The sequence below is a fragment of the Bison bison genome, unplaced genomic scaffold (genome assembly GCF_000754665.1).
Source record: "Bison bison bison isolate TAMUID 2011002044 unplaced genomic scaffold, Bison_UMD1.0 scf7180017864518, whole genome shotgun sequence".
Taxonomy (NCBI): Eukaryota; Metazoa; Chordata; class Mammalia; order Artiodactyla; family Bovidae; genus Bison; species Bison bison.
This window is the reverse complement of record NW_011495071.1, coordinates 3,074,564-3,094,205: the sequence shown is the minus strand read 5'-3', so window position 1 is coordinate 3,094,205 and position 19,642 is coordinate 3,074,564. Positions and strand designations below refer to the sequence as shown.

Sequence of the window (19,642 nt, the reverse complement as noted above, 5' to 3'; positions counted from 1 at the left end):
TGACACAGTTCTGGGAATCTTGGCAAGGAACTTACTAATGGATACCATTAGGTAGTAGAACTGAGGTGGGAATGGATGGCTTTTATGGTTTGTTTTACCCTTGTTTGAATTTGAGTTTTCTTACCAGGTATATGTATTACTTTTATTATTTAAAAAAAAAAGTTCACCATTTCTTCTGTAAAAGTATCTTGATATCATATTAAAAATAAGATTTCTTGTGTACAGTGTAGACATCTTTTTTGAAACCACTTTCATTCTAATTCTACTGAATTAATACAGTGTATGTAGGAATTCATTAGAAGAACAGGAAAATGATTATGTCTTAGAATTGAAGATAAGTTTCTCAAAGAAAATTTGTTCCTGAAATTTTGTATAAATATCATGTTAAAATACAACAAACCTGGAAAGAGTTAGAGATGAAAAATGATGGCTTAAAATCTTATGACAGATTATCAAGTGCTGCAATTCTAGAAAGATGTTTCCTTTGGTCCAAGGCAGTCATGTACTAATAAATTCTTTCAACAAACAGTGCTTAAGAAGACATTTACCATGTCTGTGGGATAGACAAGGAGTTCAGAGATGGGAGATGTTCCTTCAGTGTTCAAGGGAATGACATGCTGAAAGAAGACCATGGAGAAAATAGATCTTGAAAGATCAGTCAAGTTTAGATAAGTTGATAGCTGAAAGTAAGCCAAAGATACAGATCTAAAGACCAGAAACAGTTATTTAAAGTTCCTCTAGCTTTATATATTCAATATCCTTTTCTTTGAAAGCCAAAACTCTCTGTGGCAGGCACATCCACAGGAGAAATCATTCTGATTCTCTTTTAAATTAGAGAGGATGAAGTGTCTTTGCTACATATCCTCTAACATGTGGTTGATTTTGAGTTGCATTTTATTTTTCATTTCATAATGTCCTTTTTGATATAGAAACAGACAGTTTTACTTCTCCCTAGTTCTGTGGCTGTTTCTTTCACTTTATTCAGAGAAGAAAAATGTGATTCTCTCCTTTTGTAAACGGAATCCCAGAATTATAGTTTACCTATACCAGTAAGTCAACTTATGTACCATTTAGATTCTCTATTGCAGTGAACTGTAGAATTCACTAAAGTAAATCTCTTTTCTTAGTGTAACATGTGTTAGTAATGGCAGAACTTTGGGTATTACTAAAATAATTAGTTATTTTGATTACATACCGAAGACATTTGTTATTTACTGATTCCAAAGAAATCTTCAGTAATTTATGCCTGGTCTGCACTGTTAAATGAGTACGTGAATCATAGTGTACATAGGACTTAAACTCTGACCTTTGTCAACACCTACTTCCCATTTCCAGCTTTCTCTCTCTCATTTTTCCTAATTGCAGATTACTTGATCTAAAACGCAGCAAAGAAAAAAAACCTTGGGTACATTGGATTGGTACAAAAGTATTTGTGGTTTCAGACCCTGAATTTTAAATCAGTATAACTAGGCTCAAACACATCTTTATTAATCAAAGTAGGAACCATTACAATCAACACATTTTTGCCAACGAGAAAAAAGTACGCTTATTCCCGTAACATAAAAATCTGTACCTTCGGATTCGATGAACTCTTGGAAAGCATTTCCTGCATCCTGCTGGTTGTGGAAGCATTTTCCCTGCAAAAATGTTGTTGAGATGCTTGAAGAAGTGGTTGTCAGTTGGCGAGAGGTCAGGTGAATATGGCAGATGAGGCAAAACTTTGTAGCCCAGTTTGTTCAGCCTTTGAAGCGTTGTTTGTGTGACGCTTGGTTGGGCGTTGTCATGGAGAAGAATTGGGCCCATTCTGTTGACCAGTGCTGGCTGCAGGCGTTGCACTTTTCAGTTCATCTTACCCATTTGCTGAACATACTTCTCAGATGTAATGGTTTCACTGGGATTCAGAAAGCTATAGTGGATCAGACTGGCAGCAGACCACCAGTGACCATGACCTTTTTTGGTGCAAGTTTGGCTTTGGAAAGTGCTTTGGAGCTGCTTCTCTGTCCAGCCACTGAGCTGGTTGTCGCTGGTTGTCATGTATAATCCACTTTTTGTTGCACATCACAAACCGTAGGAAATGGTTTGTTGTGTAGAATAAGAGAAGATGACACTTGAGAGTAACAAGTTTTTTGATTTTCAGTCAGCTCATGAGGGTACCCACTTTCTGAGCTTTTTTACCTTTTTAATTTGCTTCAAATGCCAAACAATCATCGAATGGTCAGCACTGAGTTCTTGGGCAACTTACCCTGTAGTTGTAAGAGGATCAGCTTCAGTGATCCTCTCAATTGGTCATTGTCAACTTCTGGTGACCGGCCACTATGTCCTTCATCTTTCAGGCTCTGGTCTCCTTTGCCAGACTTCTAGAACCACCACTGCATTGTACATTTGTTAGAAATTCCTGGGCCAAATGCATTGTTGATGTTGTGAGTTGTCTCAGCTGCTCTATGACCCATTTTGAACTCGAATAAGAAAATCACTTGAATTTGCTTTCTGACTAACATCATTTCCATAGTTTAAAACACATATAAAATAAACAACAAGTAATAAGCCATTAGCAAAAAAAACATAAAGCAAGAAATGCACATTACAATGTATAACATAACCACGTTTATTTAAGAATATATTCCAACATCAAATGGCAAATTTCAGCAACTCAAAACTGCAATTACTTTTGCACCAACCTGGTAGTTCAGCAGCATTATTTTCAGATTTGAGTAATGATAATATATCTCTCTTCCTTTAAAAAATAGAGTTTACTTTGATGAGTAGAGCCTAAATGTGATTTGAATTAAGAGAAAGCACCATTGGTGTGACTTTGAATAGGAGCCCACCTGAAATGCTTTCTGTCAAGTGTAAAGATTCAGATTGTTGTCAGTTTTCATTTTCGTAGTTAGAAAACTTTTGCTCTGTAGATTAATATATTAAATATTGTATAGCCTTCAGGGACAAGCCTTTCCGTTGACTCTCCATATAATAATGTAGCGAGCCTGAAAGAACAAGATGCTTTGGCGCTAGAGTACCATTTTCTCTGCCTCGTAGGTATGTGAAGTATGGCTCGGGCCCAGCCCGGTTCCCGCTTCCGGACATGTTGAAATACGTGATTGAATTTGCTAGTACAAAACCTGCCTCAGAGAGCTCTGCATCTCAAAGTGATGCGTGCATGACAGAACCACTTTCTTCAGCACACTGCCTGACTTCTGACCTGACATCCAAGGAAAGGTAACAGAAACAAGTTTTAAAATAGTATATATTGGTGATTTTGGCTTACTCTGAGCTGTGTGCCACGTCTCCACCCGACAAACACTAGCCCCGTGAGAGCTCACGGGCCACGAGCTCTTTGTCTTTCAGGGAAGGGTTTTGCCACTTGAGTGAGTTGTTCGTAATTATTCCCACTCATGTATTCGTCTCACCCAAGGGATAGTTGGGATTATTACAGAGACGTCTTGAACTGTCTGGAACAGTGTTCATTCTCTGCCAGGCCCACCTGGCTCGGAGTTTGCTATAAGCTAACTGCCATGAAAGGCCTTGCCCAGAGGAAAAGTCAGCCACTGATTTTCTAAAACATGGCATTCACTCGTCTGCTGTGAAGGAGTCTGCACGTCTAAGTAAACACCAAGCAAAGGGAAACTTACTTACAAGTAGAAAATTAGAATAAGAGAAAGAACTGGCTAGAAATTGAAGAGGACAACCTCCAGCGGCTTATCCAGCAAAGAGACAGAGAGGCCATGGCACGCGAGCCTTGGTTCTCTTCTGGCTCAGCTGTGCAGCAGCCTTTGTGGTCTGGAGGAGCCAGTGGGGCCAGCTCGGATCAAATGTGATCTGTGTGCCCTGCCTAGCAAAAACACTAGAGCCTATAGAAGAGTTTAGACTTTTTTATGTTTTTAAAAGAAACCCAATCATTCCTTTGCCGCCCCTCCCACACACACACGTGTTACTATTCATTCATTCACGTGTGTGCAGAGTGCCTGTTTGGATAGAACATACCAAATGGTAATAGCAGTTATCTCTAGGAGATGGCGCTAGGCACGGGGTGGAGGGAGGGGTCCTTTACTTTTGTACTCTACTTAGGTGTGTGTTTGGATTTTTGTAGACTGTTTTCATGTCCTTTGTAAAATATAAATGATTTTAATTTTTAAAAAGTGGTTTTATCTGTTTAATAATATGAAACGATACTGATATTAGATTTTAAAGTTATCTGTGTGTGTATGTGTGTAATCTTTTTTGAGATTGAGACATTTCCTCTTTTGCTTACATTGGCTTTGTTTTCCCATATTTATAGGTCCTCAGGGAAAAGAGGTTTGCTCTGTTATTTTGTATATGGGAGAGAGGCAGGGAGGAAGGGGAGTGAGAGTTTAAGTCAGAGCTGGGAAGTTTATGTTCTTCAGTTTTGGTGTGAAACAGAAACCTAAGAACCGTTAGATTTGTTTGTATTCCTGCTGATTTGTCTGTGTACAGTTTTTTTGGCGGTAGTTAATTAGTAGATAAATTAACAGTTACTTTACATACATTATTCTCAGTTTATAACAATGATGTAAAGTGGTTGACATCCACCTCTTTCAGCTGAGGTGTTAGATTCCTTACCCGAGGCTGCTACCGTCTCCTTGGGTGTTTAGCTGAGACGCGGTGGAGCTGGAGTTGTCTGCCTGTAAGTTCCGCACCCTGTGCCTTCCCAGAGCGCCACCTAGTTTGCGTTCCTGCGTGCTAGGTATACAGCTGATGCTATTTTTCTTCTGTGTATTTTGTTCCTGGATCCACCTGTCCATCTCACTTTGGTCAGTTATATCTTGGAAACACAATAGTTGATCCCTTAACTACTCCACTCCCCATCTCCTCTTTTCCATGTTCCTTCTCATCCTTTCTTCTTGAGAAGAAGGTTCATTGTTACAAGTGGTTACAGAGCAGGTACCATAGACTTGTAAATTCAGGCAGATGTGAGTGTAATCCCTCCCTGTCCTTTACTAGCTGGGTGAACTTGGGAACACTGCTTTATTTCTCTGAATCTTAGGTTTGAAAGTTGGTAAAATAGGAATGGTGATAGTACCTGCCTCATCAGCTGCTGCTGCTGCTGCTGATGCCTGTAAAGGAAAGGTTTGGCTCAGTAACTTTATAGAGTAAACACTCACTAAATTGTAGCTGTGCTTTCCCACAGAGCAGCTTGCTTTACAGAGTGCATTAATTTAGGCAAAGACGTATTTTGGAAATGGAGGAGAAAATGGCAACCTGCTCCTGTATTCTTGCCTGGGAAACCCCATGAACAGAGGAGCCAGGCAGGCTACAGTCCATGCATGTATGCTAAGTCGCCTCAGTTATATCCGACCAGTTCTTCGTGACCATATAGACTGTAGCCCACCAGGCTCCTCTGTCCATGGGATGCTCCAGGCAGGAATACTGGAGTGGGTTGCCATGCCCTCCTCCAGAGCATAGTCCATGAGGTCCCAAAGAGTCGGACGTGATTTAGCGACTGAGCACACACGCGTAGTTCGGAAATTATCATCTGAGCATTTTTTTTTTTTAATCTTCCTTCAGTACAAGTGAAGAGAGCACGTCTCAGGAAGCTGAAGGAACCTTTTCTTCCTCTGAAGATTCTGTACGCAAGTCTAGGATGGCAGAGCAGCCACTTAAACCTCCCCGTTCTTCCGTGGAAATGCCCGCACACCCAGCTCCTCGAACAGTCACAGATGAGGAGATAAACTTTGTTAAGACCTGCCTGCAGAGGTGGAGGAACGAGATTGAACAGGATATACAAGGTTGGCTCTTTCTGCTTGTCAGAGGGTTACTCTTTGCCTTTTTTGTTTGTGTGAATACATGGAAATTAGGCATCTGGAGACACATCCTGTCATGGCTATGGATTCTGTTGAATTGAGGAATTTGACCTCTTTGGTACTTTTTGTTCCCTGTGAGATTACACTTTGTAATGTGTAATTACAATGAGTGTCAGACACTTTTCGTTAGTAATATAACCATGAAAAGTTCTTCCCTAGATTCCTTCCTCAAATTTTCTGGGAATTCCTGGGTATCTTGGACACACAATGCCACTCACCTTAGAGAATTTTCTGCGACTGCTGGATTTCTTTTCCCATAGTTTATCTGAACTCTGACTTCAGTTGACCCAAACTTAGAATTGCAGTTTCCTAAATTTCCACTTTAAAAATTTTTTCTACATACAGTATGCTTTATTGACAGTGAAGGAGGCAAAGAATATTTGATTAATGCATGCAGTGTAAAATCACATTATTCAGTATTTTGTTCCTAAAATCCTTTGGTCTTGTCTTGTTTCTCGTCCTCCCCTTCTTTCTCCTTTTATCTAGGAGCAATAAATAAGTAAATGATACAAATCTAGATTCCTCTCTAGTTTTTTTTAGGAATCTTAATGTAGTTATATTAAACTATAAGCCTTTGTAACCTAAAGGACTAGCTGCTTTAAAACTGCATGCTTCCTTATGGTTCATAGAAGCTGAAAGGGTGAAAACCTCAGGTACAGAGAAGCTGTAGTCTTTGCAGAGCTAAAGCTGCATGTGTGACGTGGGATGAAATCATTATAACTGAGTTTTCTTTTTTAACAGACTTAAAGAACAGTATTGCAAGCACTACCCAGACTATTGAGCAGATGTACTGTGATCCTCTCCTCCGTCAGGTAGAATGAAAATTGATGGGAAGTAGTCAAGGCATGTTCTAATGGTGCTAATGGGATACAGACAGAGAAGTTGATGGTTTTCTTTGAAACTGAATGGAAACTTCCCTAAGATATAAAAATTAATTTTGGAAAGAAATATGTATTATTCTATATTTTAGGCTAAAAAAAAGCAGTGTATCTTCCTTCTACCACCAACAGGATGTAAAATGTAGTTGTCTTGAGTTTGCCACATGGTATTTTTTCCATGTATTGGAAAGATTTGTTGTTAAATATTAATAAAATTTCTCATAAAATGGTAATTAAGCGGTACAGTGGAGGAAACCTGACCAGGGACTGGTTCCCCATCCTTTGTAAAGTACCATGATCCTTCATGATCCTTCATTTAGCAGTATGATTTTTAACCTTTATGTCTCTCTTAATTCCAAAAGATAGGTAGGCATGCTAGAAATTCTTACTTTCCACATATGTTTTTATTTAGAATAACATTCTGGGCATAGACGGGAAAGAGGCTGCAGTTAGGGGACTGCCCTCCACGGGCTTCTGTGTAAACGAGGGACTGTGGGAGGAGAACCCTGTTTCTAGGGTCACGGGAAACCGTAGTTATGCACCACGTGAATCTTGGGTGTTGACCATTTTCTCTTTTCTATTCTTTAAAAAAATTTACTGTGTTTTTTTTAGTTCATCTTGAATCAACAAGATGTTCTGTTGATGTGAACCCTACATCAAACACACGTGTAAATGGGCAGTTTTCTTAGGTCTTATGGTTGGGTACACTTTGGAATTTTCGTCATGTAAACCCCTGTCGGATGACTGCTTTAACCTAACACGGGGAACGCTTTCTGACTTGCAGGTGCCTTATCGCTTGCACGCGGTCCTCGTTCACGAAGGACAGGCAAACGCGGGGCACTACTGGGCCTACGTCTATAATCAGCCGCGACAAGTCTGGCTCAAGTACAACGACATCTCTGTTACTGAGTCTTCCTGGGAAGAACTTGAAAGAGATTCCTATGGGGGCCAGAGAAATGTTAGTGCTTACTGCCTGATGTATATTAACGACAAGCTGCCCCACTTCAATGCAGGTAAAAATACTATAAGCAGAGGCCAGGCTAGGGGAGATTTTGTACTTCTCAGGGAAGGGAACAGTCTTGTAGTTTAAAAAAAAAAAACTCGGATTTATTAGAAAGTAATGATGTGTTTAAGAAATACAAATCGTATAAAAGAGAAGAAAAAGGAAAAATAAGTTTGCTTTCCTACTTCCTTGAGCCCAACAAATATCCGTTCTTAGGCTCCTAAGGTAGTCTTCTAGAAATGTTCTGTGCAGATGCTAGGTTTTATTTATTGATATCTCATGTACACCCCATTTTTTCCCACCAAATGAGATATTTTTCCATTCTGTTTGGCATCTTTTTCACTGTTTTTCTTAGTAATCTCTATTTTTATAAATAGAACCAAGTTATTCCTATTAACAACTATAAAATAATTTCCATTGCATGGAAGATATATATATATAATTTATTAAACCAGCCTCCTGTTGATAGACTTTTAAGCTGCCTCTAGTTTTTCCCTTTTTTAGTGACATTCTTGTGTGTGTATTTTTTGCACCTTTTGGAGAATAGCTAGATTTTACAAGTGGATTTGCCTCAGCACTTTCAGACTTCTCCTAATACTGCTACTAACAGTAATCATAATTATCATTTATGCTGGTACTTTCCTCCTTACTGCATGCTTTCAAGCTTTATTTCTCTAATAACTTATTAACTCTTAACACGGAGGAGGCAGAGCAGAAATTCTTATCCCCCACATTTTCCAGCTGAGGTTCTGTACTTGTCATACAGCCAGTAAATATTCTGGTTCCAGATTCTGTGCTGTTTTCCATGTATATTACTCTTTCTTTCTTCTTTCACATCTGAGATCATACAAGGCGTCTTCTTTTAATATTCAAACTTCACTGTGCTGCATAAGTAAGGAAGCATACAAGGCATTTTGTCTGGGCAGCAAGTGATCTTTCTCTTGGGCTTGGTGGGTAGGGGATGGAGAGAACGCTCACTTCACAGTAACTGATCGTCCTAATTGCGTGTTTGCAGTGTGAGGGCAGGAACAGCTGCTCGTGGGAGTTTCTGTACAAATGATTGTGCTGGCTGTGGGTGGTATATAGGGGCCTTGTTATAACGGGTACAACTCATCTATAGAAATAGACAAAAAGTGGGAGCTGTCATTTACTGAAAGACTAGTTAACAGCAACCAGTATGTGGATGTGCTACTCTTCTGTAGGTTTTTATGATTTGTTTCAGTTGTAGGGTTGGAAATGAGATTGAATATGTCATTGATAGCCTTGTCATTTTTCATCATAGCCTTTAGTGAACCCCAGGTATTACTGACCTATTGATCTAACCTTTGTATCCCTTTGCTTTGTGGTAGCACTTGATTATGTGAACTTTAAGGCAGTATAAATGTCTTGGTTTTCATTTTCAACCATCTTGAGATGGATATACTTTGTTATTTAATTCAGTTTATTATTATTATTTTTTGACCACACTGTATTGCATGTGAGATCTTATTTCCCTCACCACGGATCAAACCCATGTCCCCTACAGTGGAAGCTCAGAGTCCCAACCACTGCACCACCAGGGAAGTCCTGGAGATGGATATTCTTAACGGTAATAGGGGCACTGTTTACACTGATAAAACTGTTTATCTTGAAATTTCCATTGAATCTAATGATTTTCTGAATTCCCAAGAAATGTTTGTTCTTGCTGCTTTGTCTGTGATTGGCCTCTATTCCAAATCCTCACTTGTTACCATTGATTGATTCATTTAACAAATATTCAGTGTCCCTCCCTTCCAATATGCCAGCCACTGTTACTAGGGTACCATGACTATTGGCCTGATACTGTCAGCACTTCGGACAATGGATGGGTTATGTGCGTATTTTTCATTAAAAGTAAGAAAAAAGACAAAGTGTCTTACTTTCTTTTTTTCTGGAAAGGAGCTTTGGTTTCCTTGAGACGTTTTGCTTGGTGGGACTCTGTTTTAACTGTGTCTTTGTTCTTCCTCAGAGGCGGCCCCAAATGAATTAGATCAGATGTCAGGAGAAGTAGAAGCCCTGTCTGTTGAACTTAAGCATTACATTCAGGAAGATAACTGGAGGTTTGAGCAGGAAGTGGAGGAATGGGAAGAAGAGCAGTCTTGTAAAATTCCTCAGATGGCATCTTCCACCAGCTCAGCATCACAGGACTTCTCTCCATCTCAAGGTATCTGAGCAGGCTGTTTATGTCAGTGACTTGGGGGAGTTCACGCTGCACTCCCGTAGCCAGCCCCGTGCGCATCCTTTGAGTGAGCCATGCCACGCTCTGCACAGTGTGATCAGAGTTGGTGTTGCACAGCCTGACAGCCTAGCTTGTGGCTCTAGACAGTCAGTTCTGCTGAGCAGAAGTAATAGCAGAAGGATTAGCAGCTAGCTACCTGGACTTTCACTCTGTTTAGTGCTTGCTCGTTTCCCAGGTTGCAGGAGAAACTATGCTAAGATTAATAGGTAGATTTTATGAAAACTATTCTGTAAAGTGATCTTCCTAACGGATAGTTATTTATAGGAAGCCTTTTTGCCATGAAGAAATATGATAATATTGGGAGCACATTAAACTTTACAGAGTCATCAGTGACTCCTTGCTGAAGTAGCTGTTTCTTTTAGCTACTTGTTTCTAGGGGAAATTTACATAATTTTTTCAAAAGGTGAGTTAGAAGGTGTGCACATTAAACTTTGTATCCAGTCCTGCGTGCCTTGTAGAGTGTTCTAGTGGTTTTATTACCAGATGCTGATTCGTACCTGCTGTTCTTTCTCAGAATCTTCAGTAGCCTCTTCCCACGGGGCTCGGTGCCTGTCCTCTGAGCACGCTGTGATCGTGAAGGAGCAGACTGCCCAGGCGATTGCAAACACAGCACATGCCTATGAGAACAGTGGCGTAGAAGCTGCACTGAGTGAGGTGAGAGGCCGGGAAGCCCAGAATCTGGAGGGGTGGGCTTTCGGCAATAATTGCCACAGTTTTCTCACTTTTCTGTTATTCTGTGTCTGCTGCATTTAACCAATCCCTCTTTATTTCTGTTTTTTTCTTACTCTTTCTCTCCATTCTGCTGCCACAGCTTAAGGAAGCTGAACCCAAGAAGCCCATGCCCCCGGAAACAAACCTTGCAGAGCAGTCAGAGCAGCCCCCACAGGCTCGTGACGCAGAGTCTGCTGCCCAGCCTAATGCTGAGGTCTCTGAAGTCGAGATTCCCAGTGTGGGAAGGATTCTGGTTAGATCTGATGCAGATGGATATGATGAGGAGGTACAGAGATGAGTCAGGGTCTAGCTGTCTGTTGTCAGTCTTGTATTTCCTTCTCAAGTGACTAAGCATAGCTGTGTAAGGTGTTTGGCAACAGTGTTTTCTCCTAGACACAGGTGGTGGGCGAGAGGGCCTTAGTCACACTGCTGCCAGCAGGTCTCTACTCAGACCTGTCCTTACAAGGCCACTGTGGAGTCCAGGTGGCTCAGAAAGGTAGAATTTAGTTCCATGCGTCATATCCTGAACACAAAATTGCCTTTTAAATTAGGAGTCTTTGGTAATATTAGCCCATTGCATTTCCTCCAAATATGAAAATTTCAGTTGTCTAGTGAGCAGGTCGAATGTGAGTTGACCTGGTTTTAACTCGGAAGCTCCGGGGAGGAGCTGCAGATTTCCGGGCTGTTCGCTGTCTGCCTCCTTTGCAGCTGTCACCACACACTAACAGTCCTGAATCCTGTCCTCAGGTTTCTGTGGGATGGTTTATTTTTTAATCATTGCAAGGTTTTCACATTATAAAGTCCTATTTGTGCACCTGCTAGTTTCAGACTGTTTCAAATGTGCTGTTCACCCAGATAAAAGCTCTGAAAGACCGATATATTTAGGATGGACACCCAAACCTCGGAACTCAGGTGGAATTCTCACCTCAGACCTTTCCCCTCTGAGAGCTGTAACTTACCTTGATTGTGTAGCAGTGCCACATCGTAGGTATTTTTAGACATACCTCTTTATTCATCTGCTGAATTAGAGAGCGTCTGTAGGAATAGCTGGTCATGGGCAAGGTCTGTGGTCGTGCAGAGGGCCAGGGGCCGCTAGTGTGGAGCGGGGTGTGCCAGCCTGCCCCTGCAGTGGCCGCTGGCCGGGGAGCACGCTGCCCCACTTCCCTGCGGCGGTCTGTTCACCTTTCTTTCACAGTCTTCTTCTGAACCCTTCTTCTCTGCTTTCTCTCTGTGTTTTGTGTCCTCTTGTGGTAGGTGATGCTGAGCCCTGCCATGCAAGGGGTCATCCTGGCCATAGCTAAAGCCCGTCAGACCTTTGACCGAGATGGGTCTGAAGCAGGGCTTATTAAGGTATCTCTGTTTTGTCTTGTCTTTTAAATTCTCATTTAATTAGGATTAAATTCTAATCCTTATACCACAGGGATCATAATCATGGGGCATTGATTATATCAGATGCTAAAAAAATGTCTTTCATTGAAGTAAAACGTAAAACTCCCTTTGCTGCCCGGCCAACAGCCCAGCCATTCCACGGCACTGATGGCTCCTCCTCTCGTGGCAGTAACACAGCCTCGATGCTCAGGTCACACCTGGCCTGGAGTAACCTCCTGGTTCTTAGGAGGTGCCTATTAATAAAGCTGTGAGTGAGACCTTGCCTTTGTAATTTGGAGGCTGTAATATAAGAAAGTAGGCCATGCTTTTTAAGGTGTTTGAATAAAATTTAAGAAAAATACATTTGGATTTTTAAATTTCAGGTCCTTGGTACTCAAAGATAAACGCCTGAAACAATTAAAACTTTTGTTTTTCTGAGCACTGTATGAGGAAAATGATTTTCTTGTGAGTACAGGATGTCTCTGGTGCTAGAGGAGTTTTGTTCTTTTTTGAAAGGCAAAGAGATTATAGGCTCCAGTTGCCTCTGTCATTCCTCAATAAGAACTTCTTAGAAGTCTTCTTAGAGTGATGAAAACCCCCTTAGGCAGCGGTTTCTGTGTGTATAAGCCCACCATGCCCCCTTTTCTGACTACCAGTTCTGTCTTCAATAGGCATTCCATGAAGAGTACTCCAGGCTCTACCAGCTCGCCAAGGAGACCCCCACCTCTCACAGTGATCCTCGTCTTCAGCACGTGCTCATCTACTTCTTCCAAAATGAAGCGCCTAAAAGGGTAGTAGAGCGGACCCTTCTGGAACAATTTGCCGATAAAAACCTTAGCTATGATGAAAGGTGAGAAGGGAGTACTTCGGTGAACCACCCTTCCTTCTATGTTGACTTAGTCCTCTGGAGGGGAAATGGTCATTGCTTTCTTAACTTTGTCCACAGATCGATCAGTATTATGAAGGTGGCTCAAGCAAAACTGAAGGAGATTGGTCCAGATGACATGAATATGGAAGAGTACAAGGTGAGGTCTTCTCTTTACGTCTACAAAGCAAACATATAAATTTCTAAGGCAACCCTAACAATTAAAAAACAAACAAAAAGGTAAGGAGGCCAAGCTGTTGAAACATTTGGGGCTGTCATTTATGTGTTCTTCTCGTGCGTGCTAAGTCACTTCAGTGGTGTCCAACTCTTTGTGACCGTACGGACTGTAGCCTGCCAAACTCCTCCGTCCATGGGATTCTCCAGGCAAGAATACTGGAGTGGGTTGCCATTTCCTTCTCCAATATGTTCCTCCTCGTATAGTAAATTATACATATGCACCAATATATTTATAATCCAATTTGTACAACTTGTAGTAATATTAATAAACTTTATAAGCTATAAAGCAAACAATTTTATATTATCGCCAAGACTCCCACCACCTTTCAAAAAAAGCTGAGTCAGAATGAATGATCTTTTCTTAACCCTTTGAATGGCCAGTTTCTTTATGCCATTCTTCTCTTCAGCTGATCAGCACTTCATTTCCCTTAAATACTCACTTTAGAGAAGGCAGTAGCACCCCACTCCAGTACTCTTGCCTGGAAAATCCCATGGACGGAGGAGCCTGGTAGGCTGCAGTCCATGGGGTCGCTAAGAGTCAGACACGACTGAGCGACTTCACTTTCACTTTTCCCTTTCATGCATTGGAGAAGGAAATGGCAACCCAATCCAGTGTTCTTGCCTGGAGAATCCCAGGGACGGGGGAGCCTGGTGGGCTGCTGTCTATGGGGTCGTACAGGGTCGGACATGACTGAAGCGACTTAGCAGCAGCAGCAGCCTTGTCCTAGGCAATATAATTCGTGACTTCGTGGTTTTGGTTTGCTTTAAATAATACAGTTTTCTAATATTTCTGTATTCAAAACTAAATTTTTATGCATTAAAATGCACGCTTGACTACAGATTTCCAAAAACAAAACACATCATGTAGGTACGACACTGTTGTGTGCCACCTCGGTGTGCCCTACTCATCGCCCCTGGCCCCCACCCCCCACCCCCCCAGCAAGGTTAGTGTTGTTCCTGAAATTGGAGCGGCCTTGACCTTCTGTCTTCCCTCATCTGAATGGCTTCCTCAGAACTCGGGAGGCCATTCATTCAGACCAGAGCTGAATGACTTTGGCGTGGGTGTTGGAAGTTAAGATCCGAAATTCTAAAGCTCATGTGAAGTGAATATTTCTGTTGCTCGGCGGCAGGAACAGGACATGGAAAATTAAGGTCAGCGGTAGACTTTTATCATAAATGTCCATTACTTTATTATCTGAAAGCTTTTGTGTCTCCTGTTTTTGTGCTGGGCCATATGAGCTCCGTAAGTATTAGTACTGAGTTTGAAACTTGCTGTGGGGAAAAGGGTAGAAGTAGTTTTGGTCATAATCATGAATGGCTGTCATTCCTTTTCAGAAGTGGCATGAAGATTACAGTTTGTTTCGAAAGGTGTCTGTGTATCTGCTGACAGGCCTGGAACTCTATCAGAAAGGAAAGTAAGTGGCGACTCATGTTGCCGAGCGTACTGGTTGTGGATGCCCACCAGGAACTCTAAGGACCACAGCCCCTTCCACACCCCCACCGTGTCGCTACCTTTTTCAGTGTTCTGCTTCACGTTTGCACTGAACATCAAACATGTATCTTCATCTTTTATATAATGATAGATTTCTTGGTTGAGAGATATAATGGCCAATTTTCTTCGTGATAAATGAAAATGAACTCAGAAAATGAATTTTAGAGTCAGTGTGGACTGTAGTGAGCCTCTCGTCCACTTCCTTGTTGTAGAGTTGGGAGAAACAGAAGTCCAGGGAAGTGCCATGATTTGCCTTGAGCTTCTCGGCCAGTTTGCAGAGGAGCTGAGGCTGGCTGTGGTCTTTGGCCCTCTTTTCCACCTGCACCATGCTGCCTCCATGCTTAAGACTTTTCCATCCCTGTAGCCGGTTCCATTCTTGTATTAGAGAGCGATGGGGACTAAGCCCTGGGTTTGGGAAAGGAGCACTGAGCTGTTTTTCATCGATAACTTTCTCAGGTACCAAGAAGCGCTTTCCTACCTGGTGTATGCCTACCAAAGTAATGCCACTCTGCTGATGAAGGGGCCCCAGCGGGGCGTAAAGGAGTCGGTGATCGCTTTATACCGAAGAAAATGCCTTCTGGTGTGTACTCTGTATAAAGCCTGACAATTTTTGTGTTTTATTGTATTTATTTACCTCTGTTCCTAGAAGCCAGGAAGAAATATAACATAAAACAAAAAAAACCTCCTGCAGGTTTTAGATTGTTCTAAACCCTCAAGAGTAGTTCTACATTGAAACAGATTAAGTTACTCCAGTGAACATCATTCTTCTTCCGCCCCTGATAGAAGTTAGGTGAGAACCTCATCTCCCCTTTTTGGTGCTCTTCATGTGTGCCGCATCACAGCTTATATATCACATGCCTCTCTGCTAGATGGTGAGTTCCTTGAGCATAGACCCTCTTCTTAGTCAGCCTTTCTCTGTGCCTGGCACACAGTAAGCATATAATAAACATGTGTTTTCTATGTTCCCTAATTAATAAGCTAGTAGATGAGAAGCTTTAGTGATGTCTAAAGAGACTCCAGTTTTTAAAAGGTTTGAACCATAAGGATTGATCCTGCCATTCTGTTAACATTCTTGTCATAAACCACAGGAGATCTAGCCCGGTCGTTTTGCACTTGGCTGCTGTGTGGGAAGGCGCACCCATAGTCTGTCTGCCTCCCCAGGGGTCCCTCCAGGTGCTTGTCTTCAGAAAACTGCAGAAGCGGCTTAACCTCAGGCTAAGCTTGCATTGGGCCTCCCTGCCACCCAGCAGGATCACCCTCCACCAAGGAGCAGTCAGGCCCGCATTTCTGCCACTACCTCTCGTTAATGCCAGATGGAAGAGATTAAGTTGTGACATGTATGTATCTCAGAAGCTTCATTTTCTTATTATACTTGGATTCCTGTGTCAGTTGTAGATATGGCAGGGCACTTTGAAGCTGAAAAGGGAGCCTTGTAGATTTGATGGACCGCAAGTGCTTTTATTTTTTAAATCACCAAATAGAGATTATGTTTTGAACGTCCTGCTCAGCTGCCACAGGAAGGCAGTAATAAGGATTTGGCTTCTTTCCGTCTCTGGCTCTCAGTTCCCGGTGTGTGTCAGAATCACCTAAGGGGCTTTCACATGTTGGTGCCCAGGCCTCCTTCAGACGGTTAAACCAGTCTCCTGGTGAGGGGCCTGGGCACCACCTTGTCTTCTGCAGGTGATTTTTGATTTTTGGTGAAGAGTGAGAACCATCAAATAGGTCTTTTGATAGAAGCAGGTGTTAAATATGACCTTGACTTACAAGTTTAGGCCACTTGGTAAGAGGCTTTGCTGCATTCGTATCACCTTGGGGGCATTTAAAGAAAAAAATCCCAGTGCCTAGGTCAGCCAAATACCAATCAAAGCAGCATGAGTGTGTTAGGGTATCTGTGGTTTTTAAGGATCCCGGGCAATTCCAATGTACAGTGAAGTTTGGGAACTACTTGTTTAAATATTTGTCTTCTTTTTGAGACTTTTTTCCCCACTGTTTTTTATCCATAGGAGCTGAATGCCAAAGCAGCTTCTCTCTTTGAAACAAATGATGAGCACTCTGTAACAGAGGGTATTAATGTGATGAATGAGCTGATCATTCCCTGTATTCACCTTATCATTAATAATGACATCTCCAAGGATGACCTGGATGCCATTGAGGTCATGAGAAACCACTGGTGCTCTTACCTTGGGCAGGATATCGCAGGTGTGTTGTTTGTTGCCATTGCTAATAATTTCTAAGACCCCTGAGAGTTCTAGAAATGACAGTTGGACTCTGTAGCACTAGTTGTCAAACCTTTTTAAGGGATTGGAATCCCCGAGCATATAAATGCATGAAAATTACATCTGTTGTATTGAAACAAGGAACAGGACCCTGAACCCCTGTCCTTAGCCTCCCCTTACCTCTTTGGTTGCTGAATCACCTCCACAGCTAGCCACACAGCTCTATTTGGAAAAAAATATCACTGTGCTCCAGCAATGTTAGACTGCTGTTACTTTTCCATCTGCCAAAATCTGAACTTGAACTTTGTAGTTTAAATATAAAAAAAAATCTGTTTATGCGGCTTGATTACCTGTCAGTGCCATAATTAAATTTTCCTGTGACTTGAAGTTGCAAGACATAAACATTTTATTAACTGTGATGCCTTCAAGGTTAATAAATTAGTAAATGGGATGTTTGTGCCTGTCCAAAGCATTTTGGAGAGAGAGCCTAAAACTAGATATTTTTAGGCGAGTTTAGTTGACTTAGAAAGTTGTTATGTATCCTAATATGAAGCCTCTTTGTTGCTCACTGATGTAAAGATATTCTGGTGATTTGTCAAAGTGTTCAAGTTTATGATATTTATTGAAAAAATCTATAATAATTAGTAGCTAAGAATTTTATTTTAATGTTTTCAGTTTTTGTTTAAACTGTGTGTGACGTTATAGCTTTACTTAATGCCATGTACACACTGGTATATTTTAATTGAAGGATAAGACCAGCGTTATCTTTATGGCAGTAGTATGTTCACAGCACATTATATTTATGGTACTTTCTCAAATTTTAAAGGATGATTGATTAGAAGACATGTCCATAATGAAGTGAATATATAGTGTTATCCTGCCGCATGTCAGATGCCTTAAAACAATGTCCTAAAACTCTGCTATAGTCGGCAAATAGGTCTTTGCTCTTGATTTGGCCTGAAGGAATCGTCATTTGTCATTAGCTGGCCAGAACAATGCTTTGAACTTGGAGGTTGTTGCAGACTTAGTAGTTTTAACTCAAGAGATTTATTTAGCTGTATACTAACCATCTATTTTCCCTCCACAGAAAATCTGCAGCTGTGCTTAGGGGAGTTTCTACCCAGACTTCTAGATCCTTCTGCAGAAATCATTGTCTTAAAGGAGCCTCCAACTATTCGGCCCAATTCTCCCTATGACCTTTGTAGCCGATTTGCAGCTGTCATGGAGTCAATTCAAGGAGTGTCAGCTGTGACAGTGAAATAAGCCCCCACGTGTTTAAGACCCAGCCTGGTCTTTGGTTGACCGTCTGTTGCACAGAAGTCTGTTGTCACAGTGTTTACCCTGGGAAAGGGATTAGGTGGGAAAGTGAGACTCAGATCGAGATCCTAACTATGCTGTGTGTGTAAAGAAGGGTTGAAAATAAAACTGCACTTTTTAGGTACAGAATCATAGAAGCAATTTCACGAAAAAAGGCAGAAACCAGTGTATTAAGGCATTGATTTGTGGCAGAAGCCCTGAAATGTCTCTTGTCCCTGCAAGACAGCCTGGGTTTTTCTGAGCCTCAGAGTATCCTTCAGGCATCAGTATTTTTGACAGCAGACTAAAAGGGTGATTCATCAGGACCTGAACTGTATGAACAGCTACTCGTTATTTTATCAGATACAGATGACATTAAAAAAAATTAGCTGCAAGGGAGGAGATGAAAAAAATGGGTTGTTGCCCGGCTCTTGACAGGAGATGAAAAAAATAGGTTGTTGATGAGCCACCACCCTTTCACATGTGGGTAGAACATAAGGTCATGTGGCAGTAAGAGGCTGAAAAGTCAAAAGAAGGCTGCCTCTCCTTTCTTCCTTCGATTTTATTTTATATTTTTAAATAAACCAGAAAACCTCATACTCAGTCCCGAGTGAAAGACAGGAGAAAGCATTAAGGACATCAGATGGAAGAGCAGCATTGTGAAACTTGACTAAAGATCACATTTTCAGAGTTGTTAACTATTTAAAGGTAAATTTTTCTAGCATCTGAAAATGGCTAAAACACATGGCTGAGGCTGCTGCTGGTCCAGAAGAACATTATGACACCCCACCCCCTTTTTTCCTTTTAAAAAGTAGGGGATGTGGGTTTGTAAAAAAATATATATATGTATATGTAGAGAGAGAAATATCCCGTTGACCATTTTTAGAAGGCTCCAGATTGGGTATTGTGTTTTAACCAAATTTTAAAGATTACCAGGGGAATTGTGGGAGGGTCAAAGACTTGCTACGACTATGCAGATTTTATAAATGTGCAATAAAAGTATTTGTTTTACCTTTGGTATGCAGTATGGCCTTTGTTTATATATGTTCTATTTTGGAAATGGATGGACTCAGTAAGCATTTCTCATGTTTCAGTTTTTCTTCTTACAGAGAAAAGAGCAGATTAAAGGGTTAAGAAGCTTGATGGGAATGAAAAGTGTCAACTAAAAGTAGTCACAACCTGAAAGCAGAGAGAGGTTTTATTCGGTGGGAATTTTTAGAACTTCAAGCCTGGGAGGCAGCCTCTCAAGTAGCCCCGAGAAACTGCTCCAAGGAGGCGACGGGGAAAGGAGTCAGGTTATATAGAAGTTTGTACCAAAGAGAGGTAGATAGTCTGAACATCAAAGATTACTGATAATTAAGGAAAACCAGCTATCACAAGGAGTTCAGCGCTCTTCTCTATGGGAAGGTGCAAGCATCTGGGCTCACTGAACTCATTCCTTTCCTATGCATCTCAGCTGTCTGGGGGCATTGTTCTCCCTGTTCGGGCCCTCTGGGCTCA

The 19,642-nt window shown here is 41.4% G+C and overlaps 1 protein-coding gene across 7 annotated transcripts in view; it reads left to right on the top strand.

Annotated features, from left to right (window-relative positions):
- USP28 (ubiquitin specific peptidase 28) overlaps window positions 1–19,160 on the top strand; it is a 65,488-nt gene extending 46,328 nt beyond the window's left edge. For 3 of the 7 annotated variants that reach the window (XM_010830353.1, XM_010830352.1, XM_010830358.1), the window contains 14 exons: window positions 3,037–3,216; window positions 5,524–5,744; window positions 6,561–6,631; window positions 7,482–7,710; window positions 9,688–9,882; window positions 10,472–10,611; window positions 10,769–10,954; window positions 11,923–12,018; window positions 12,708–12,886; window positions 12,983–13,061; window positions 14,474–14,553; window positions 15,087–15,210; window positions 16,634–16,829; window positions 17,934–19,160. In XM_010830353.1, coding sequence (XP_010828655.1) covers window positions 3,037–3,216; window positions 5,524–5,744; window positions 6,561–6,631; window positions 7,482–7,710; window positions 9,688–9,882; window positions 10,472–10,611; window positions 10,769–10,954; window positions 11,923–12,018; window positions 12,708–12,886; window positions 12,983–13,061; window positions 14,474–14,553; window positions 15,087–15,210; window positions 16,634–16,829; window positions 17,934–18,109 — 2,152 coding nt within the window. In that variant the 3' untranslated portion in view covers window positions 18,110–19,160. The remainder of the gene's footprint in view (window positions 1–3,036; window positions 3,217–5,523; window positions 5,745–6,560; window positions 6,632–7,481; window positions 7,711–9,687; window positions 9,883–10,471; window positions 10,612–10,768; window positions 10,955–11,922; window positions 12,019–12,707; window positions 12,887–12,982; window positions 13,062–14,473; window positions 14,554–15,086; window positions 15,211–16,633; window positions 16,830–17,933) is intronic. The other 4 variants (XM_010830356.1, XM_010830355.1, XM_010830354.1 and 1 more) reach the window with 3 other exon arrangements.
- The last annotated feature ends 482 nt before the right edge of the window (window positions 19,161–19,642 follow it).